This window comes from Brachycentrus maculatus, unplaced genomic scaffold (assembly GCF_059751285.1).
Source record: "Brachycentrus maculatus isolate JH-2025_06_01 unplaced genomic scaffold, ASM5975128v1 h1tg000514l, whole genome shotgun sequence".
NCBI classification, from domain to species: Eukaryota; Metazoa; Arthropoda; class Insecta; order Trichoptera; family Brachycentridae; genus Brachycentrus; species Brachycentrus maculatus.
Genome location: NW_028281260.1, coordinates 637,932 through 663,753, shown reverse-complemented (window position 1 = coordinate 663,753; position 25,822 = coordinate 637,932). Strand labels below are relative to the sequence as shown.

The following is a 25,822-nucleotide window of genomic DNA, read 5'->3' as shown; positions in this document are numbered from 1 at the left end:
CATCTCAACATAGATGAATAAGAATATGCAAGTCTGGGCATTTACGGGGCTTACGACCGTCATAGGCTGGTTTAAGTGATTTCATTACACACGTGTAACATTCACCAATTCTACCCATGGTTGACAACCATACTACTCAAATTCTTGGAAGTTCTATATATGTTTATATGATCCAATTTCGAAATATTGTGCTTGAATCCCTAGAACTTCAACTAGAGACATCTATCGTGAGATGAAATAATCTTTTTTATTGAACAGAAACTCTTTCAATTGTTTGTGAAGTCCGAATCCTGGATTATAATAATACACATGAGAAATCCAGATTTGTGAAAAAGTATTTGGACACACTCGAATTGTTAAGTATATAGGTCATTTGGTATGGGGAATAAAAGAGAGAAAGGTGATAAGATTTTGGAATTAAATATAAATACCTTACCTATCTCCAACTCTGGAAGTCCATCAACAGCCATACACGTCAACAGCTCCCTCTTATAGATGATATCATATTCAGGTAGAGATACAAATATGTCCATTATTTCATATTTGGCATGAATGAGCACTTTTAAGTCATCAAATATTGCTTTGATTGTTATCGATTGATATGGTAATGCTTTTATTGATTGGTTTACAAAATCAGGCTCCTTTTCTGTAGAACGAGTCAAATTTTTGGTGGATTCTTGCGATAATTTCTTTTTTGAGTGTCTTCTTTTCGTTTCATGTTCCAATGTTAAGTTTTTATCGGCATAATGATACGATGGTTGGAATTGAGGTCCGAGAATATTCAATATTACATTTTCCGTCAACGTATCTTTACTAAACATACTTGTATTGAATTGTAACAAAAAGGCGTTTACATGTTGTAATTCCTCCTTGTCATTCACAAATAAAAGTCTTTCAGATTCGCTTGTTATGTACTCTTTAGTGTTAGATAATATGCACCAGTAAAAGCCATCTCCGGTAGTTGGAACACCAAATTCTATATCGTTCATTTTCTCAGGGAAAATCCTTCGTGGATAGAATGTCATAGCATCAGAAAAACATTGAATATCGGAAACAATGTCAACTGGACTGCTCACGTTGAAAATCAGCATATTGTAGTTGCTACAAATATTTTTTAAATCGGTTAGAAAAAAAAATTAATAATAAATACTTATAATGCAACTTTACAATATTTATCCTTATTTACTTACTCGGTGTACTTGTAAGTTATATTTATAATAGGAAGGTCAACAAAGTATTCACAAATAACTGTATTGTACACTTCTTTGTTATCTTCTTTTACAATCCACTTATTATTCCACAAAGTTACATATCCATTTGATATATTTGGTTCATTTCCAATAAAATTCCACTCCTTCGATGGAATCTAAAAATACATTACGGTTTTAATTCTGAATCAAAAATAGGTAACCATGATGAGCGTAAAGACCCCTGTATAGTCACTTCAAGCAGCTTAATGAATACTGATTGACAACTAAACAATTAAAACAATGTAATTTATTTTATGTAAACCAAATGAATCCTTAGTTTTTTTAAAAGCGGTTGCCATATTTACAAAGGATTTCAAAACTTTAAAGTATAAAAAAAAACATTTAAAGCACTACCTATGCCAGTTATTACCTACATTTTTTCATTAAATAGATGTATTCTTTTTATTATTTACAAATTTTTTTTTATTTTACATTGGGTAGGTACAGCATCGGATCAATGTGATAAGTGGTAAGCAATATGTATTATCTTGCGTACTACTACTATTGACCTTAAAAAATGCTAAAAAAGCCTATTTTTATATTGACTAACATAAAGCATTCGTAAAGAATCCGTTATACATTTTATGAACAAAAAATATAAAATTAAAGTGTACATGCTAAATTACCAGAAACATTGAGATAAATTGCCATGGTGAGAAACTGCTTCATTAGAAGTTTATCGGGACTTTTTGTCTATTTTTTAATTTATAAAAATAAAAGAAAAAAACAATAAAAGAAATGTTTTCATGGTAGTACACAAAAAAAATTCTTTGTCTAACATCAGACGATAAACACAAATGTAATCAGTAGTGTCATGAACCGGAGTCGGTAGTGTCAAATCAACTATACCACTGGTTATCCTTCTACACGGTTTTATAGAATAGATATTGGAAACAAGAAAAATATTTTTAAAATGGCAAAACAAATATAAACATAAAATTGTAAAGGAAAAACATTTGTTTTTTATCACTTGAGCTTATTTTATTATGACGACTAGTTTCGGAAGCTATGCTTTCATCTTCAGTTCTAAATAAAAAAGTGGTAAAAAAGTGTTTTTCTTTAACGATTTCATCATATCTTACCATAAAGTGAATGCCGAAACAATAAATAAAAAAAATACATACTCATATATATTTCTATATTTGAAAAAAGTTAAAATGCTTACAATATTTTGGCCATCCACGTAATCCAGCCATTTTGGTACGTTATCTATTACCACTATTCCCAGTGGAATTTCTTGGTTAGTAGACTGACTGAACTCATTGTGATTGATGTACACGTACCCATAGTGGGGAAGGTGGCCTGATAATCGTTCGCAGATCGTAGAAGATTGCGTCCTCGTGGCTCTCACGGCAACTCTTCGGGCATAACTCGACCCAGACACCCGCAAACAGGCCGGAACGGGAGCGAGGAAAGGTAAGTATTCGTCCGGGCATTTCCACGGAGCTATCGTAGCGAAGGAATATTGTTTAATAACGCATAATCTATTGATCTCTTTCTCGCAATCCAAGGGTATAACCTTACCGCTGCCCAAATCTACAGCCGCACAAATACCCGCATTATCTTCCTGGGTCTTATCCAGCAACCCTCTATCCATGAGATCTCCTATGTGTTCATCGCCGATTCTCCAATTTATGAATGGACCTCCGTCGTAGGCTCTCACATAATCAGTCCAAAATCTGTTTTTGCCATTTTCAGTGGCTAGGAACTTAAAATCTTCGTAAAAATTGATGGCCACCTCATTTCCAGAACACCCTTCGTACTTTTGATCACTCGACTCGAATGTTTTGACCTTATAACAATTTAATCCATCTCGACTCTCGGTAAATCCGATAGGACAATTAGCCTGCTCTTGAGAAGAGGCGGGTAAAAGAGACGTGTACAAAAACGCAAATCCAATCAAAATCAATTTCCGCATCGAGCATCTCGAAAAATATATATTTTTCTTTCCAAACAGCTTCACAGATTCCACTTCCTGCAAGGAGGAAAAGAATATTGTAAAGAACAGGTAATAATTTACATTATCATCACTATTATCGGCTTCCTGTGAATAAAATGCGTTTACTTTTAAAAATATGACAGACGCAATGCAGTAATGTGATGCATGTAGTTCACTACCGCCATAATTAACATTTTAGAAATATCTTAATCAAGTTCTAGTACCTACCATTTATAGTATTTTCTATCTAAGGAAACTAATAAATTATCCCAAATACGTCACAGTATTAACTATAATATATTCTTTTTTAAAAGAATAACTTTTATAGGAACAACCCATAGTGGATTTTTTTACTGCCATTCTAGTTAGATTTTTGTAAGTGTAAAATCTGGTGACCTATTACGAATTACATTAATTTGAAATATGATTCTAAACAGATAAAATAAGTATAATTACGTACCAAAAATGTATCATCAAGTTGTATAAAAACACATTAATTTATTTAACATATGAAAATATTATCTTTAACTCTTTACTTACGTATCATATACGAGTATTCATAAAAAGATATAGATCGTTTAAAAATATAGAACTAAAAATAACGGTATTTGATAGTTGTACTTACGTAAATGAAATACGTTTCATCAAAATCTAATTAGTATATTTTTGGGGATTAAATTTTTTAATGAATCATTTGTACGTTAACAGTTTATGGCAACAAAAAAATTGCGAATATACTTTGAATATTATGCAAAATTAAAAAAACAAAAAAAACTTAAGCCCATTTCCAATTTTTAACAAAATATTGAAAAAACATTTAACGAAACTTAATTTCAAATAAGTATTTATTAATGAAGAAATATGTACGTTATTATGCACATTATACATAAGTATATGAAATATTAAACAGTCTAAGTCAGTTTAAAGGCAAAACTCATCATGTACTAAGTCCTACAGACAAACTTCTTTGTACTTTTTTTTTAAGTAACGAAATATCATTGATCTTGTTCAATTTGTTAAATGATTTGAATATTTTTAATTAATGTCTTACCATCTTAATTGTATCATTTTAATCATCATTTTAACAATCATTTGGTTGAGACACCCATAATACTGACATATCATCCGGAGGGTGAATAATCCAGTGTCCGATGAACAATTTAAAGAAAGGAAGTAAGGACATTTACACCTTAGTAATTATGTGTCATATTAACTCTCACTTTTTTGCACGACGAAATTTTATCACCGTTTTAACTACAATTTTTTTTATCAATATTGTACGATAATACCATCATAATTACGTAAAAACAAACATAAAATGTCAAATTTGGATATCCTCCATGGAAACAAACTGATAATATCGTTTATAATTATGACTGTAAGGGAAAGATCAATAATAAACCATAAACATACAATGATTTTTGATGGATTACCACTTGATGTTCCTACGAACGGCTTTTGTTATGAAGTCAGAGATAAGGTAGCAAGTTCCGATCAACGCCATTATTCGTTAATTAAAGTAATCGGCAGATGTCAACGTACTTATAAACTAGGTATCTACCTACAATAAAGTAGGTACTTAACCTTTGTGGATGAGTACACGTGTGTGTCATATCGCTCACTCCTTTCCAACAACGTCATTTATCAAAAATCGTCAATTTTCAGTTGTGCATGTTTACGGAATGCCCCGAAAATGTACTATATTCTAGCAAAAGCGTCATATTTTAACTTAATATTTACTCGCTACAGGGCAGAAAGTGATGTTTTTGCATTTTGAAGAAAAGGTATTCTTTAATATTTTTTTTTAAATTTACTAAATATTTTTTTAATGGAGAAAAAACCTTCAGGTTTTACCTAAAGAGATTTGTTGCACAGTAAAAAGTTCCAAAAAAGGCTTAATATTTAATTTTAATACATTTCATCATTTTCATAAACTTAAACGATCTCCTGAAAAATCAAGTTTTTTGATATATGACGTTGTTAAAGGAAAGAATGATATAAGTATCCATATTAGAAATGATGTGTTCTTCAGGGACTCGATTGTAAAAACATATCTCGTATATGTAAATTTATAATTTAATATTATTTTCAATGTTATTTTTTCTTCAACATTTAATAACAGCATATTAGGTGAATTCGTAAGTTGGGTTATACGAATAATCTTGATATTACTGTTTCTTCTTCTTCAAACCCTTTTCCGTACCCCAATGGTGCATAGAGCACCGCATTAAATAAACGCTAAGTTATCTTGATAGTTAACACATGAAGTAAAGGTAATCAGCCCTTCGCTTCAGGTACCAGGCCAGGGTAATATTGAATAAATATAAGAGTGATAATTTGTTTTATTATTTAACCCCCCTTGGGAATCAATCCCGGGACCTCCAGAACGGTAGCCGAGCGTGCTGACCATTAAACAAAACATTTGACAAACTAAACGCTAGTTAACCTTGTTTTTTTCATTCGATGAGTTCAAAATTTGTTGAGCTGTATTTATTGATAAGTGATGGCTGGCAACGTTCCATGTATTGATATGAATTTTTTTTAATCGATTTTATACCAGAAATCGTAAAAAATCATGAAAGTAATAATTCAAATTATTATTAAAACAATAGCTATGATCAAATATTTTTAACGATACGTACGTGCGGTAACTTTTAATTTTGACAGATGATGTAAGCTCCATTAAATTCAGGATTTAATGGTCATAAAAGAATGTAGAAAATCTGAGTCAACAGACTTATGGAAATAAAACAGTAAAAAACTAATATCGATTACAGATTATTTACAATGCAATCAATTTTTTTTTATTATTCTTTTCAGCTTTGTACTTTTTTTACAAATATATTTAATGACATCTAAATCTTGTATTCTTCTGAGACTTTAAACCTACCAATGATTATTTTGGTTGAGAGGACGGTATATTTACTCGATCGTATCTCTTTGTGTATTAACTTCTTAATCCCACATTCATTGTTTTCCCGCATTAATAGTATATTTCAATAGGTCCCTTTAACTTACTAACTGACCAACACGCCGCTTCCACTCTGTCTTTGCAAACATTCCTCGCCTCTTCCACGTTCATGCATTTCCTCATACATACCCGCCGATTGTTTCGAATCCTAACCTGACAGCTTTCAAGTATTTGGTATACCTGATCGTGCCAAGTTTACCTCGGTCTTCCTCTGCTCCTTTTCCAATTACCTAAAGTTTTTCTTAAAGGTGACAACTTTTGACGATTTTCGACTTCTCCAAGCAGATATATCAAATATATGTGAATGGGGGAAGACGAAACAAACTAATGTTTAATGTTTCTAAGTGTTCGGTCACGTCTTTCACTAGGGCCCAAAAAACTTTATTTTGTCACTACAAAATGAACGACCAAAATCTGATGCGAGCATCGAATGTTAGGGATCTGGGCGTTAGATTTGTGAGCACCCTGACATTTCACGATCACATAGAGGCAGTCAGTGGTAATGCATTGAAAATGCTAGGATTTGTTCTGCGTACTGCCAGGGTTCTCGAAAATACCCGCGTGCTGAGAACTCTTTATAACTCCTTGGTGCGAAGTAGACTCGAGAGTGGCTCGATGATTTGGGGGCCACACGAGCTTAAGTACTCTCTTATGGTAGAGAAAGTCCAAAAGTTTTTGAGGTATCTCTACATGAGAGAGTACGGCTATTATCCTTGGCATTTTTATCGATTGTTGCGCGGTATGGTCGATAATCCTGAAATTATCCGGAACATTGGTCTGTACGTTCCCGATAGTTACCTAAGACAGCGTCGACATTGATTATTTCACATCCCTATACACAGGACCAACCTGCCGATGGTTATGCCTGTAGGAAGAGCAACCGCTATGTTGAACAATATCACATTGGATATTGATCTGTTCCATGTGTCCGAAGGAGTTTTCCGAAGCGGTATTCTTCTACACCTTTAAGTCTTCTTGCTTACTTTTAATATATACGCCTTGAATATTGTTTGTTATGTTTATATATTTTTTTGTTGTTGAATAAATTGATATTGAAAAATTGGAAAAGAAAAATTGGAAATTACCTTAATTAGGTCCAATTACCTTTTTTTGTTTTTCCAATTACCTTAATCACCTAAATTAGGTCCCTTTGAAAACGATACACAGAGGTTTCTCTGTATAAGAAAACCATCACAAGTAAAACAAGAGATAATACATTTATTGATTGTCAATCATAAATTGATTGGTTAGAGCGCATAACAAAAATTATCTTATCTCTGTAATAAGAGCTAATTATAATTGCAGTCCATATGTGTTGTAATAATATGTAAAAAAAAAACTTTGCTAAAATGTGTTGACGATATGACTAATAGCTGATTATGAACAGGCCCTCAAACAGTATCTGGAGTTTGTATTGTGAGTCAACTCACAACAATCATTTCAAATATTTGGTACACATACTCGTTTATACCTTACACATGCCGTTACTTGGTACGATTAGTGATGAAATAAACTTATTTTTAGATTTTTTAAATGAAAATTTTTGATTATTTCGTTTATACTTGGGGTGTACATGACTGAAAATGGCAGCCTTTAAAAGGAATTGGGGGTGCGTTTACGACTCGCAGGGTTGGCATTTAACAGTATGAAGGCTGTCTGGAGATCGGATTTATACTCGGTGAATAGCAAATGCCGCCTATACAATGCCTGCATTGCTTCTGTTCTCTTATACGGCTGTGAAACATGGCACCTCTCAAGTTCCAAGAGCAGCATTGTACTGAGCTTTGAGAATAGGTGTCTCGAGAGAATTTTAGGCATGCGGTGGTTTGACTTTGTGAGGAGTGAAGAGATAAGGCGTAGGACGCAGCAAATCTTGGTCACAACTGTCGTCAAGAAAATGCGATTTAGTTGGCTTGACCATGTACTCCGCATGCCCCCCGAGAGCCTTAAATCAAGCTTGCCTCTTTTACAAGACATCAGGTTCGCACCACCCAGGACGACCACTGCTGACAATTCGTCGGTAGTTCTCGCCAGAACTTCAAGACGCGGATCTGACTTGGGAGGATGCAAAGGAGCTGGCGGCCAACAGAAAAGCCTGTAGACAGTTTGTGGACTCCATATGCGCCACTCAGGGAGCGGATGTGGTTTAATTATTATTATATGTGTGTGTGTGTGTGTGTATATATATATATATATATATATATATATATATATATATATATATATATATATATATATATATATATATATATATATATATATATATATACATATATATATATATATATATATATATATATATATATATATATATATATATATATTTAGAAATATTTATATTAATATATTGCCAGTCCAATAACTGTAACGCGATTTATTGTGTTTTTTTTGTTGCAATAAATTTATTTAATCAATAATATAATCATTGACGATTCCAAATAAATTTTATTATAAAGTGAACAAGGCTGACAACATTCCATGGTGTAAAAACATCGAGGCTAGGGAAATACCTTTCCATAAAAGTCACAATCAGTTTGTACCAATTAACTATGCATCTGTATAACATATACTAAGCCCGCGGTTCTTAATAGTTTGTTTACCTCTAATACGTTATATCGCTCACTCCTTTCAACAACGTCATTTGTCAAAATTCGTCAATTTGCAGTTGTACATGTTTTCGGAATGCCCAAATATTTACTATATCTCAGAAAAAGTGGCATATTTTTAAGTTAATATTTACCCGCTACAGGGCAGAAAGTGATGTTTTTGCATTTTGAAGAAAAGGTATTGTTGAATTATTTTTTTTAAATAAACTAAATATTTTTCAAATGGAGAATAACATTCAGGTTTTACCTAAAAAGATCTCTTGCACAGTAAAAAGTTCAAAAAGTGGTTTGATGTGTTTATTTTTAATACATTTTATTATATTTTTAAATTTTAAAAACGATCTCCTGAAAATTGAGTTTTTTGATATATTTGACGTTGTTGAAAGGAGTGAGCGATATGTGATACCCCAAACTTTTATATTGGCATATTGACTCCTCGCCATCAAAGCATTGTCATTACTAGCTAGATTTTGGTTAATCTACTCAATATAAATAATCATTTGATCTATAAAAAAAATGTACAATTTTGAGCGATTCATGGAGGGTCCTTCAATCTCAGGTGAATCTTCTCACATTTTGATATCTTTACATAGATGAAGAAGAATCAATAAAAAAGTCTAAAAAATGACGAAAAATGCAATAAAAATGCCATTTTTATTGTACGATTTAACGTTAACATTTTTTAAAATTAAACACTTGTGTAATACTATTTTATGAGTTTTATTTCATTACACACGACTAGACTCGAAAACTAAAGATGTTTTCATCTACAAGTGAAAATTAAGACTGAAGTAAAGTATTGTGAAGGTTTCATACAAGTGTTTATTTTTTTTACAATAAACATGCTATTCCACAAAGTTAATGCCGCAAAAATAAATAATATAACTTTCATTTTTCTTCTGTTGTTTTTTTTATGTTTTTTTTAATCAGCTCTCTTTTTGTTTTCTGCTTCAAAAATGTAAGCGTTTTTATTCATTAAAATCGTTTACTCAATAGAATCTTTTGACAAAATACAATATAAGTTCATGGCGAGATATAAGGTTCTCATCGTACATGTTAAAAAACAAAATATCACGTACTTATTAACAATATCTTTTTTATTGATCTTTGTGGCAATATAAACAATTGAGCAAAACAAATACGTGATTCTATTGCCAAAACAGCTAAGAACCTGATTATTTTAGATTATTTTACATAAAAATAAATCCGTCGTGCTCCATTTCATGTATCGGTAAAATTAAATAACAAAATTCGGTTTTGATCAAAGCCATAATATTGCAGCTATTGGACTCGTTTATCGTTCCAATAAAATCAAAGTAATTTATTGGCTTAAGGCTGATATCTTGAGCTTGTCTCTCAAGCGTTCAAATCAGAATCCGTTCAGCCGCGGTCAGGGCTGCACATGTGTCCACGCCTGATTTTTAAGTATAGATGATAATAACTTGAGAGCGACGTTTCAAATATATGGTAAAACTACTCCTTGAAATGAGTAATTAGAATACAACATTTTGAGTGTGTCCAAATACTTGTTCACAAATCTGAATTGTCTCCAATTATAGGATTTCTCTCATCAAAGATAAAGAAGAATATGGAAGTCTGGGCATTTACGGGGCTGACGACCAAGAATTTGAGTAGTGTGGTTTTTAATAATGATAGAATAGGTGAATGTTACTCCTGTGTAAAGTGATCACTTAAACCAGCTTATGACGGTCGTCGGCCCCGTAAATGCCCAGACTTCCATATTCTTCTTCATCTTTGATGAGTGTCCAAAAATAGTAATAAGCGTGTTTTTAAATAAACCACGCCTTAACTGTAGTTAGTCGGGATAGCAGGTAGTTAGTAGCAGATAAAATCCATCAAAATACATACAATACAATCCGAAAGGATTGCGAGAATTGTAAGAATTGCAGTATTTAAAGACATATATTGTAGGGGTTGCCTAATGCATACGGCCAGAGCTGTTTTTAAAAAAGACATTGTGTACAAAAAACAGGACAATACATTATTTTGTGTCAGTGAAACAATAAATTGATATACAACACTCGTGTGGATACGTAAACCGTAGTACTCGGAATTAATTATCACGATTATCATCTTATTTTGGAATGAACAAAGTCAGTTTAATCACAAACAACTGGCTTCACATCAATTTGTCCTTTTATGGTTATATTGCACTCGTGGATTTAAAATAATTATTTATACAAAATTTGCCATTGAATAAGATTTAACTGACATGTGTATTTTGATGTCTTATGAATAAAAGATAGATTTGAACCTGTCAGTGGCTAATCTTTTTATTAGATAATTATTTATTTATTGGAAAACTGAAAGTGAGTGGATCAGAACACAAAGTATTTTTATTTTTCGAAATAATATATCAATATGATCCACAAAGTTAATACTTTCAATATTCAAAACAAAATAAATTCCAATTACAGGTTTTCACTTAAAAGTAATAAAAAAACCATAATGTATATAAGTATAACTATATTATATTATAAGTTACATTTCTTAATCAAATGGTCAAATAGACACTTAAAAAATATTGATCGTAAACGTTTAAAAAAAAACACTATTGATGTCTATTTGATTTAGCATTTCAATGGCAAATTCGGTGGATTTAATTAAAAAATGAATTTTTGTAGGACTTGGTATGCCTTTTAGGGATTTTGAATGAAGTTTTATTTCTGGTCTGTGCTTCCGGAACTCTTAAATCGATAAGTGATAAAAGCTCTGGGCAATCTACATAATTATTATAACTTTTATAAAGGAAAATAGAAAATAAGGTCAGCAGTGTTCCTACGTGTATTGAATGTTTAAATTTAGTACCATTAAATGTACAGCCTACCAAGAGTCATAATATCATCTTATTTAAGATGAATAAACTCGAGCTTAAAATGACAAACTAAAAATATATTCTTCTTTCTGACTTATCGTCTTTGTACTTGGGGTAAGCTCTCCTCGTCCTCAGATTGTAGGTCCTTCTATCATGGACAACGTCACCAAGACCATGCCTTCAAATCATGTTATCTTTCTGTACCATCAACAACAACAGTTTTAACATATATTATTATATTAAACCATATCCGCTCCCTAGGTGGAGCATATGGAGTCCACAAACTGTCTCTAGGCTTTTCTGACGGCTGCCAGCTCCCTTGCATCCACCCAAGTCAGATCCGCGTCCCAAAGTTTTGACGAGAACTGCCAACGAATTGTCAGCAGTGGTCGTCCTGGGCGACGAGAACCTGATGCCTTGTAAAAGAGGCAAGCTTGATTAAGGCTCTCAGGAGGCATGCGGAGTACATGGCCAAGCCAACTGAATCGTCTTTTCTTGACGACAGTTGTGACAAAGATTTGCTGCGTCCTACGCCTTACTTCTTCATTCCTCACAAAATAAAACCACCGCACGTCTAAAATTCTCCGCAGACACCTATTCTCAAAACCTAGTACACGGCTGCTCTGGGCTCTTGTAAGGTGCCATGCTTCATAACCGTATAAGAGAACAGGAGCAATGCAGGCATTGGAACATAACGCGTACAAATAAATCTAAAATTTATATTTGAAAAAAAAATAATACCATTGAAATATAATGGTATATAAAAAAAAATACGTTTTTTTTTTGTTTTCCTGTAAACTTTTCAGTGATTGAACCAGAACGTATACGAAATTAATTTTTGCAATTCGCTATGATGAACACAAAACTTACAAAAGAGGACCATCGTCCAACAGTACAAAAAAATATGACACTTTGCGTTCGCATGATAAATGCATTAAGGTAAAGCGAAGAATTGTTTTCATAACCCAACTTCAATGATCGCTGGAATATCCAACAAAATTAGTAGTTTCATTTAAAAGTAAATTTGACATTACTTTCATACAAAAATTATTATTTTACGGATATGTAAATTGTTTTATCGGTTATCTATATAATTGCAATTGTCAAGTTTTGTGTGTCAATTCGCACAAAAAAAATTATTTGGTGTGCGAAATTTCTCAGCAATCTGTGAATAACTTTAGGAGATTAATGATTTGCAACAAACAAATAAGTAAATGCATTTGATTATTTTATTTTTATTCACGTTAAAGTATAACCAATTATGTGTTCTACAGTACACAGTATAATTTAAAAAGCACTTACTACACAAGCATACTTGTTTTCATGTGAACCATCGACATGACATAAAATTTTCCACGTATTATATGAAGAACCAAGGCAGATGACTTATTGGCCTTTGCATGCATTCAAAGAGAATCCATTGAATAATCAATTTTATTATCCAGCATATTGCTATTGTATTTAAAAATTTATATTGTTCTCAGGTTTGATTTGGACTTAATTTATATAAGCTTAAAATGATATCCTTGCAATTATTGCTCTTCTCATTTTTACCAACTCTTTCTCCTCCATTTATTTACTCCTTCACTACTTTCCTGCATTAATATCCTTCACCTTTTGTGCCTTGCTTTTGCGTCTAAAAAACTATCTTGATGTTTTTATTCAGATAAAAAATGCAATAATTTTTTGTATACGATATGAAAAATAAATTCGTACTTACCAATCGAATGGTCCCCGTGAACGCGACGTATCTCAAACATTTCATTATTCAATGTATTTTCCGGCGAATCATTCAATTGTCTTTTCATAAAACATTTTCATCGTAAAATAAACAGCGAAACAGTAATGCATACACGTTATACGTCAATATAAAATAAATAATGCGAATCTCTGTTTATTTGAAAGGTAAACAATACGTATTATTACAAAATTGATTAAAAATAAATTAATCGAGCTTTACATCAATAAAATAATGTGTATGCCCACGTTGTATTTACGAAATAGAAAAGTAAATATGATCATAACCATTTATTATGGCGTAGGCTTACCGTCACGCCACATCCCGCAGGGGTAGGCAGAGTGATTAGACGCCATACTAATTTGCCTTAGAAAATAATATATATCAAAATCTAACTAACCACCACGCCGCTTCTTTCCATGGGTAGTAATTCAAAATGTGTGACTTCGACGCTGCGTCCGCCGCATGGCAGGAATTACACCTCGACGATTTTAAATTTCCCCTTCACTGAAATCTGATGGTTCATGATATTTTCTATTGCTCGTTATTTATATTTAATAAGTATCTACTCATTCTCTACTCTCCTACATATTGCATTCTGGAAAGCACTGTAGTAAAAGTGCAAGAATCCCTTACCCGTAGCACGACCTTGCATTAATAAGCAGGGTGTAAAAAAGAAAAGAGGAAGAAGAAAAAAGTACCTACTCATATTAATCACATGTAATATTTATATAAATTTATATATAAACTTTCATCGTTTGTTACGAATTGAGGAAGCAATTAAATTAAATTTGTTTTTGTAATAAAGTAATTGCACTAATTAAGGGTCTGAAAAATACTGGAATGGAGGGGATGTAAATGCTGGGTACCTACTTATTGAAAAATTTAACAATTGTATTTTTCGAAAATTGTGGAAATCATTTAGATCAGTTTTTTGCGTATAAAAACCTAAATGGATGGAAAATGTAAGCGGGGGGGTATTGAAAAAGAAAACATTTTAATTTTATTATTTCGAGAAATAAAAATACTTTGTGTTCTGATCCACTCACATTTTTACTAACCAACTAGTTTCGGCAACAACCTGTTGCCCTCTTCAGAGTTTAATTTATTACTAAATATATACACAAAAAGTATTTTTATTTCTCGAAATAATATATCAATATGATCCACAAAGTTAATGCTTTCAATATTCAAAACATTTAAAAGTTTTTTTTTTGTGAAAATCTAGAGATGATATTTTTTACATACAATAATCTATATAGAGGGAACGTATAAATTGGGGGTATTGGAAAAAAACATTTTGTTTTTAAATATGTAAAAATTTTAAAGACTAAAAGACGAAAAAAAACATAATAACTGCACGGAAACGATGAACGCGAATAATGTCAAAAAAAGAAGCGTTACAGATTGGGTCGAAAATTGAATGACAGGATATTTTTGACGTAACTTTGGGGGGGGAAACGTAAATTCGGGTAATAAATGTACGAAAATATATCGAGACCGAAATAATTACACGCAATCGGCGAGAAAATGTTAAATTAGATTTCACTGTATTATAAAATATTTTTAATCAATGAAACCAACAGTGAATAATTATTTTTTAACTACAATTGATAATGACCAAGTAATTAAATGCGAATGTATGTTTGTGTAACATTATTGAAAAATTCAACATTTCATTAATTAAAATGTTTTGTTGATTATCTTCATAATTTAATATTTCTAGTTATGATGATACTTACTAAGATTTGTTTTATTATTAATGACTTGCTATACCGAGCCACGCATTTGTATGCCTCAGATTGGTTAAAGGAAAAGAAAGAAAATACAGAACCTACGTTTTTTATGTATGCAAAACAATAAAAATTGTTCCACGTACATAGAAAATTGTGGCATCTATATATTGATATATCATCCGTAGGATAAGTAACCCAGAGTCTGAAGTTATAGTCAGAGTTATACTAAGCTCTAAAAAAGAATTTAAAAAAGAATACCACTACAAACGTTAACCAAAACATCCCTTTTTTCCTTTTTTATTTTTTTTTGTTACGTTTTTTTTTATATTTTACGTATATTTCGCCCTAGTAAAGTCGAAAAGTGTAAGTTAACTTAACAAAGTTTTTTCATAATGCCATTCTAAGTAGGTAGGTACTAGGTTTTTAAGTAATAATAAATATTGATGAAAAAAATCAGCAATGCATAGTAAATAACTTCACGGCATTCCGGTAATCCACGTAAAGATAAATAATGTATTATTGCATCGTTGAGTTTAAAAATCATTAATTATAATGAGAAATGAAAGTGTTTGCATCATCACTGTAATTATTACATATCGAATTGGCACGCTGAACCACAAATACTTAACTACAAAAATGCACGATATTTGATTCATTAATAATTTTTTTTAAGCATTTGCTTACGTCATTTTTACAGACACCGTTAGCATTTGTCGAACATTATTATCATGTTGATTTCTCCTGAAATCGTATATTCACTTTTATAAAAACATTACTCTTGCTAAAATAACGTTCAAAATGATTTAATTTTTCAATATTTATATATTTTTCTGCTGTGGAAAAATTTGTGTTAGGTAGACAAATGTGGTTACCACACTTTAACTATGGAGTTGAATATCCAAAATACATCAGTATTTTAGTACATTTAAAAACGAAAATTCCGTTTTTTCCATCATCAACGAAAATGAGGCGGTAAAAACCTAAACAATTCACAAAATCTTTATACAAAATTTCCATGAATTTATTCAGGTTTAATTTATGCCGAGCATAGTTTAGCCTTGAACTCCAGTTCGTCTAGCGGAAATCCTACCACTTTATCTGATGGTTAAAGTTTATCTGACATTAAACAAACAGTACCTGCTGTGAATTCCACTATCTAGGTTACTATGCTACGTACTAGTATAAATTACTGAAACAGCACTAATTTATTTCATTTATCAACATATTATAGTCACATCCAAAGTATTTTCTATGTACACGTAAGTATATCGATGGTGGAAAGCAAAAATAGGTTGAAATATTGAGGTGCATTTTGGAAACCTTAAGGCCAGATTGACATTGAGTCAGTAGCTGACTTCAAACACCAGCCAAGTCAGTACTAGAGTTATATAGAACGTATTTTCTATGTACACGTCAGTTTATTTATGGTGTAATGCAAAAATAGGTTGAAATATTGAGGTGCATTTTGGAAACCTTATGGCTAGATTAGATCAGTAGCTGACTTTAAACACAAGCCAAGTCAGTGCCAACTCATTAACAACTAAGTCAGTAATGTAAATCCTACCTACCTAAAATGAATCAACATGATTTTTATTAAGATGGGAATTGGTAATTTACAGGAAATTAGACCTGTCATCGGCTGGTAAAGGCAAACACTTAATACACTATTTAACATTCACCATTATTCACAATTGACAACCATATAACAGTGGAATTTTTCTAATCCGTCACCGTTGATATTGAGGTATGGTCGGAACTAAAATAAAGGTCGAGTTATTAGAAAATAAAATATAATACAAAACGGAATCACGATAAAAATAAACAATGTCTGAACTCAAATATGACTTAGGTATAGTTCTCTACATTAAACATATTGCAATCAATCGCACAAAAGCTGTTTATTATTGTTGAAAATGAAAAATGCACACAGGTTTTTCACTTCAAATTAGACGTTTAACAAAATAAATTGAACGCCTTCCAAATCAAATTGGACACTTCACATATATAATTAGACGTTTTCCAATACAAATTGGACGACATATTGTATTTTATAAAAAAGTTTGATTTTTTTAAAATTCTTCCATCTAGTACTTATGATTTAAAGTTGTATTGAAAATTTTGTGTGAAAACTTGTGTGAGAACACAAGTTTTCACACAAGTTTTTGTGTGTGATTTTGTGTGAGAACACATCGCGCGCACAGACTATGACAGCGCGCCGCGCGGACTTGCCAACTTGCCAAATAACGCACTTGCTAGACTTAAGAATAAAATATGTGGGCAGATATTCACACTGACGGTATATGCAGTACTAATATAAACACATTAGTTTTTTTAAATCTAGCTTTTCTTATAAAATAAAATAAACCTTCCAATTTGTTTTGTAAAACGTTTAATTTGATATCTTAGGCGTCCAATTTAGTTTGTAAAACGTTCAATTTGAAGTAAAAAATCTGTAGGTACATATAAAAATTGAAGGTAGCCCATTAGTAAAAAAATATATAGTCTGTTAAGCACGGTCGGATCAATCAGAGTAGCGGACCGTCTGAGGATGGATGTGAGGAGTTATACTGTACTAAAATTTCATATATGCTTACATTTTCAGTATAAACGTCACAGGCGATACCTGTAGTTAAAAATGCATGCATGTAAGATGCGAATTATTTTATTCGTCATGAATAAATTGTCTTATTTTGTCTAACAGAATAAATCGTCAGGTTTTGAAACAATAAGCCTGACGAAAGCGAATTTCGGCATCAAATACAAATTCGTTCCATTTAAATTTAAGATGTGTGAAGACGTTAGAAAAAATAAATCATATGCATTCAATGTAAACATACAATAATCATATAAATTATTTGTTTTATTTATTAATTATGATTTGTTTATTTTTTTATTATTATTTGTTTATATTATTTAATATTATTTATTATTATACTATTATTATTATTATTATTATTTTTTGTAATATTTGTATTATTTATTTGTATTATTGTATTACAATAATACAAATTTCCTGAATATTATGTAAATAACGTTAATACAATTAAGCATTTATGAGAGACATTTAGGAAATTTATGTTTTGTACTTACATTTCTTGGTGGAATCGCATTTTATACAATAAAATAACAACTACAAATATAGTTTTTTTCCCCATAAATTTTATTTGACCGGGTTTTGTCGTAACCGACATTGGTCAAATAAAATTCCGCTAACTGTCACAAGCCAAATAAAATTTATATGGAAAAAACCATAAAATTGTTATTGTATTACATTTAGTTCAATGAAAACTTTAAAGTTTATTTTTCTCGTCCTTTATATTTTTGACATTTTATTCCATATTCATTAAAACCACTAGATAAAAAAATTGTACTGTTATAAATAACATAGTGTCATATCAATAACGTTTATGTAAAAAAAGTCCGCCTCCGTAGTGTAATGGTTAGCGTGTTTAGCTACCGTGCTGTAGGTTCCGGGTTCGATTCCCAGGGGGGGTTTAAATAAATATTTGTGATTTGCACTAAAATATTTATTTCATATTACCCTGGACTGGTCACTGAAGCGCAGGAATGATCACCTTGCCTTCATGTACGTAACGATCAAGATAACACTGCGTTTATATAATGTAGTGCTCTATGCACCTAAGGGTGCGAACAAGGGTTTCAATAATTATTACAAAAATTTGCCATTGTTTATTTAAAAAAATGTTTTGTCGTAAAATAATGTATAACTAATATTAAATAACATATTATTTTGTCATCAAGGGCATAGCAAATCAAGTGTGATTTTGACATTGGCAAGTCTGCGATAAGACGTTTCCATCTGTACAATTCTGTAAACGGGCTCAAACGTTGTTTTTTTTCTAATATGACCTTAAAAGTTATTACACAAACATGAAATATTTAACATGAATTTAACAAAGTCAAGTGAATAAAAACGCCATCATTTTTGGACATTAGATTTATACTCCATGGTCAACTTAAACGTAATTTTTTTTAAATTTTTAATTCTATCAGAAACTAGATTATTGTCCCTACGGATGATGAATCAATTTAAATTATCGTGTAACTAAGGGCTCCACCGTCAGCCAAAATTCCAAATCCATGAAAATCAAAGCTAACATATGAGTGACATCTAACAATAGTGCATAAATACACTATCCACTTGCAAACCATATTATGTTGAAAAATTAAGTTTTTTCGCAGCAATCGGTAAAGGATTACTAAGTTTTGTACTGACATTTCTGGGTGGAACTGCATTTTTTAGAAGAAAATAACAACCATGTATTTTTTCCACACGAATTTTATATGACCAGCAACCGGGATCACCAGCAACCAGTCTGATGATGTCGGTCACGATGAAATCCGGTTGCTGGTAAAATAAAATTCATGTGGAAAAAAATTACATAGTTGTTATTTTATTCTAGAAGATTATATTTTCTACCGATTTGAGCTTTTTTCAGAGATATTTGAAAGCGAAATGTCGATCAGCATAACGAGTTTTGCAAGAGTATTGAATTTTCTATTCCATTTTATTCCTAACTTTACGAGTTTTATTTAACAATTGGCGCCATTGGCTAAAAACTTAATTTTTTAACATAACATGGTTTGAATGTGGACTACTCATTTAAAAATCAATGTAATATGGATGTTAATAATAATGAGCAGAATGGTGAAGGTTACACAAGTGCATAAAGTGATCACTTAAGACAGGTCGTTAGCCCTGGAATGATTAGTCTTCCATCTTCTATCGTATGTAACATCGTTAAAAAAAGTAAATAAAAAGTTACCTAATGATGGAATTAAAAACATGGCTCAATTTTTTATTGCTTTTTATTATTTTTTACAAACAATTTTATTAAATATACATATTTCTGTCATAATTTCCAACTTTTTTTTATTATATCTCCTTTTTTCATTTAATTACCTATGTTGCGCGTCATTAAATATGATATGGATTTATTGAATAGTGATTACTAGAGAGAATCAAAATAGACTTCAATTTTTTTAAACAACTAGATTGATTTTCTTTTATCACATTTTAGGTTTTATAAAATAAATGTTGATGAAAAATATTAACTCATAAAATCTTTGTTCCCACCGGATATCAAAAATAAATATTAATAAGTGTACACATCCGTAGTGTAGTGGTTATCGCAATTGACCGTAGTGCTAGAAGTCTGAAATTCGATTCCAGGAAGGTAAGAATAAATATAAGTTATTTTTATTTATAATAATTATGTTAATGTCAACCTGCACTGATATATCTGAAGCGGAAGACTTATCACCTTGCCTCCGTATAATTCACGTTTAAGATAACACTGCTACGATACAATGCAGTGCCCTATACACCATTTGTTTAGGATAATGGTTAGAAGAAGACTAAATGAATTAATATTTTTATTTATGTAAGTAATAAAATTACAACGGTATGGTATTTACCTTCTAAGTACTCATTGAACAGTCATTATCATTGAAAGAAACTAAAAAACTAAAAAAAATCTAAAAATATTGATATTATTATATTGGATAGGTACTGGATTATTCACCTTGCGAATGAAATGTTTTAAAGGTGTCTCAACCTAATGAGAAACATGTATCATTATTTATTTTATGAAAGAAAATTTAAGCATCTCGGGGATTAAGACCTGGCATTTGGCTGGCTGTAGCAATCACTTTATACATTTGTGTAACGTTCACCATTCTGCCCATTATTTCATTAAAAAAGGGAAGAATGCATGTTTCATATAAAGTTGAGGTACCTTTAAAAAAATACTACTAAATAGTATCTTCATGTAAATGGCATCAAGACTTGAAAAATATTTGGCAGGTTTAAGCGATCACTTTATGCACTTGTGTAGCATTCACAAATCTGACCATTATTTCATTAAAAAGGGAAGAATGATACACGCTTCATATCAAGCTGAGACACCTATAAAAAAATCTACTAATTTGTACACATCTTTGAATAAATGAGAACAAGCCTTGAAAAATATTTGCATCGAAAAAATTACATTTCGTTTTTTACTCACCATTTTTTAAGTATTCACCTTATCGAAATTGTCAACAATTGTATACTCGATCATCTTCTTGTTATCCTAAACACTATTTCCATTCAAAAGATCACCGTTTTCACTTGAGTCACTTAACTTAACCCAGGGCTTTTAAGTGATAAAAAAATTACTAGTTCTCTCAACTGTCACAACTTGTCACTTCGACACTTGTATCATTCCTGTATGTCTGCTCGCAAGGCACCAGTCAGCGAGACGTTAGAAACACGACTGAGCGACCGCTTCTTTAGCTCTTGCCTTCGATTCTTCATGCCTCGTAAAGTTATCGCACCGTAAAACGACCCGGTTCCGTGTAAAAAACGCACAGCAAACTTTTAACCAAAAACAACGTGGGTCGACAGCTTTATCCCTTTTCACTGGCAAAATTGCTGACTCGTGAAAATATTCTACGTTCGTTTTTTCTATAATTTTAGCCGACTGACTTAATTTTTGTACATATTAAACTTATTTACTTTGCAGATATGCTTTTGTTACCAAGTGCCTAGATAATTTTTCTCAAGTATCGTGCAGTACGGTGTTTTTATGTTATTTTTAATTCTTCTGTGCCTTATCCGCACCCAATGATGCATAGGGCACTGCATCGTTTTGACGGTAGTGACGTCAGCGTTATCTTGATCGTTACTTACATGAAGGTGAGCTGATCACTCTTGCACTTCAGGGAACAGTTCAGGGCAATATTAAATAAATATTACAGTATAAAATCACTAAAATTAATTTTCACCCCTTCCTCCTGGGAATCGACCCCGGGACCTCCAGTACGGAGAAATACTGTAAACCTGAAAAAAATTGAAAGCCGAAAACCTAAGAAAAAAATCTTAGCAATCATCCTGATCGAAATTAGATATAATCAATGGATTTAAAAAAAAATAGTAAATAAATTGATTTTTAATTCAGTTTTATTAAATTCAAATCAATAATGCCAATCGGTGCACAAATTTGGTTGCGTAGTGCGCAATTCTTACTAGTAATTGATAATTTTGTCCGCCTCTGTAGTGTAATGGTCACCACGCTCGGCTACCGTTCTGGAGGTCCCGGGTTCGATTCCCAGGAGGGGTCAAATAAATGTAAGTGATTTTTTCACTGAAATATTTATTCAATATTACCCTGGACTGGTACCTGAAGCGGAGGGCTGATCACCTTTCCTTCATGTGTAAACGATCAAGATAACACTGTGTTTATATGAAGCAGTGCCCTATGCAACATTGGGGTGTGGATAAGGGTTTATTATTATTATTATTTGATAACTTAGCATCAAAACTTAATCTGAAAAGACGTATAAACCGATAAAAAGTAATGAACACCATCCCAATCGAGTAACCGAAAAGAAACAGTTATTCATTAGTCACATCTCTTTTAATATTTAATGCCCCATTTTCCGAATTGACTCGTAAGTATAATAGTTACCCCCGTGTAGTTATACCGTGTCAGTCGACATTATAAACGCTAACAATTGTTACCGTAAGAACTTACACTTTACCCGTGACGTTGCTTAGTTGTACTGAGCATGGTTCCATTATGTTACGGTGTTATTGTTCACAAGCAGTTCTACACGGGAGATAACTATGTAATTTAAAATAATTAGTCAGCTCTACTCACATGTGATAAGTCTCACGGAACGAAATAACAATACGTATGTATAACTGACGGCTGGCACGAAGGCGGAGGTCACAAAACGTAGACCTATGAAGGCATCGTCAAATTAAACAATTGGCATAATTTATTCATTCAAAAGTGGAATGAAATTGTGGTTTTTGTAGAGGTAGGGTCATTCAATTTACGTTCTAACCTAAGTGAATATAGATTCTCCAGTTAATTTTTATTAAAATTAATAAATTTATCTTATCAATAAATAAATTCAGCATAAAAATATTTTAAGGACAAAATAGTTTTTTAAAAAAATATGAATATTGCCATTTAAAAAAAAAAAAAGTATTAAAATTGTATAATGTGTAAGCGTTTGAAAATGTATGATAAGTTGCCCGAATGTATGAAGAATGAACAGAGTTTTAATGAATTTAAAAATAAATGTTTTTTTTAATGTATGAAAAAAAAATTTGGAAAAACAAAAAAAAATATATATATATACGATTGTATATACTTTTGAATATATACATATATATATATATATATATATATATATATATATATATATATATATATATATATATATATGTATATATGTAAATATATATATATATATGTATATACATATATATATATATATATATATATATATATATATATATATATATATATATATATATATATATATATATATATATATATGTATATATGTAAATATATATATATATATATATATATATATATATATATATATATATATATATATATATATATATATATATATATATATATATATATATATATATATATATATATATATATATATATATATATATATATATATATATATTTATATATATATATATATATATATATATATATATATATATATATATAAATATATATATATATATATATATATATATATGTATATATATACATATATATATATATATATATAAATATATATATATATATATATATATATATATATATATATATATATATATATATATATATATATATATATATATATATATATATATATATATTTACATATATACATATATATATATATATATATATATATATATATATATATATATATATATATATATATATATATATACATATAATGAAAATTATATGTAAAAAATAGTTTGTATTAAATGTAATATAACTACAGAAATAAATAATAAATGCAAATGGGGAGTTTTCAGTAACAGACCTGAATATTCAATTTAATTTTGAAATTTCTCAAAAATGTATAAAATAATAATAAGTATTTTTATATAGATTGCAGTGTTTCCCTAACTTTTTTGCCACCAAGTTATACAAACCCTTTTTTTTCGAGACCTATATTATTTTTGTCAATGTTGGCCATTACCATACGTAAAATACATCAACTTTGAGTAAAACGTTTTCGTATATTAGTTGCCTACTTTGAGGATGTTGGAAATAAACTTGGAATTATCCAATTGATCTTGTTATGCATATGTCATTTATCTCGTTAAAATTATTGACTGCATAAATAGTCTCGATTAAATGTTACTTACTCATTTTATCAGCAAACTTAATACATAATTGACAAAACTAAATACATTATCAATTTTGAATGTAGGTTTTAATTCTGAAAAAAATATTTTGTCGACAGGAAGAATTCGAAGAAAAAAAATTCAGTTTCGATGAATTTGGAAGGATTAGGGTAACCATTATCCTATTAAATATAATTTAGGGATTTAATATTCATTCATAAGTTGAATATTTATATTAAATAATAACTTTGAAAAAATGACGTTTAGACGCCCCTTATATTATATCAGATTGTCAAGACAGAATTGAAGGAGATTTTTTTAAAGAAATTCACAAACCTTACATAATATTTATCCATTAAAATAAGTTAATATTAATTTCATGTTTGTCCACCTCCGTAGTGTAACGGTCAGCACACTCGGCTACTGTACTGGAGGTATCGGGTTCGATTCCAGGGGGGTGGGGTTAAATAAATATGTATAAGTGATTTTTACACTTTAATATTTATTCGCTGATCACCTTTCATTCATGTGTTAACGATCAATATAACACTGCTTATATGATGCAGTGCCCTATGCACCATTGGAGTGCGGATAAGGGTTTGAATCAAATGTATTTATTTTGAGATTTTTACAGTATTCTTACGGTATACATGTGTATTACTCAAAATTATTAATTTGAACTTAATTTATTATATTGGACCGAACGGATAAAAAATGGTTCTTAAGTACCTACCTGTGTTTAATAAATTATGTAATTCACTTTGTAAAAAAAGCGGTCGATTGGAATAAAATCTTCGACAATCAGAGATAACCCTGTTATCAAAATGTTTTGGTCAGCTAAGACTCAAAAATTGAACAAAGTTAATTTACAAAACGATAATGCATTCCCAAAAACAAAACCAGTGTTAAGTCTGAAAGCCATCATCAAAGAAGTTGATTGTACTTTCTAATGCTTTCAGCTTTTATTTTCTTCTTTTTTCCCTTTCATGTTGTTTACAAAGATAGAGTAAAATATTTATGATCACCATTGGTATGCATAGGGATAAAAATATATAAAACATGCTTCGTTCGGAAGTCAACATAAATAAAGCCATGTTTTGTTTATTTATCTTGAACGCATTATAAAAATACTTAATAGTTTATCCTTATGAAAGTTCTAATAATATTAGAGAATACATAATTACATAAAAAGGAATGCTTATTTGTAATATAAACGATAATTTCAACTTATATATATAACGTGGGTAAATAATATGTAAAGTGGGTGTATAATAATAAAATAAACAATGTGTTGCTTTGTAATTAAAAGTTATAATAAAAGTTTATTCTTAATTTATCTTTATAATATTTTTTCTATCTATCTATCTGATTCTAACAGTTCAGAATATTATATTTTTTCTATCGGATCTCATTTGTTATATTCTGTGCGACGCATGCGACATCTGGTGGTAGAACTGTTTTATGTAGGTACTATTTGTAAGTACTTAATAAAATGTATAGGTAGGTACCTAGGTATTTTATTACATATATACTAAATATCACTCACTCCTTTCAAGAAC

General features: G+C 30.5%; 1 protein-coding gene across 2 annotated transcripts in view; it reads right to left on the bottom strand.

Annotated features, from left to right (window-relative positions):
• LOC148301813 (uncharacterized) overlaps positions 1-22,818 on the bottom strand; it is a 28,780-nt gene extending 5,962 nt beyond the window's left edge. Inside the window, exons 1-5 of one of the 2 annotated variants that reach the window (XM_088272695.1) lie at positions 22,741-22,818; positions 21,106-21,920; positions 2,416-3,225; positions 1,191-1,366; positions 437-1,101 (exon numbers count right to left, since the gene is read on the bottom strand). In XM_088272695.1, coding sequence (XP_088128821.1) covers positions 437-1,101; positions 1,191-1,366; positions 2,416-3,225; positions 21,106-21,108 — 1,654 coding nt within the window. In that variant the 5' untranslated portion in view covers positions 21,109-21,920; positions 22,741-22,818. Of the gene's footprint in view, positions 1-436; positions 1,102-1,190; positions 1,367-2,415; positions 3,226-4,240; positions 4,633-21,105; positions 21,921-22,740 lie in introns of those variants that run through there. The other variant, XM_088272696.1, reaches the window with a different exon arrangement.
• Positions 22,819-25,822: the final 3,004 nt, after the last annotated feature.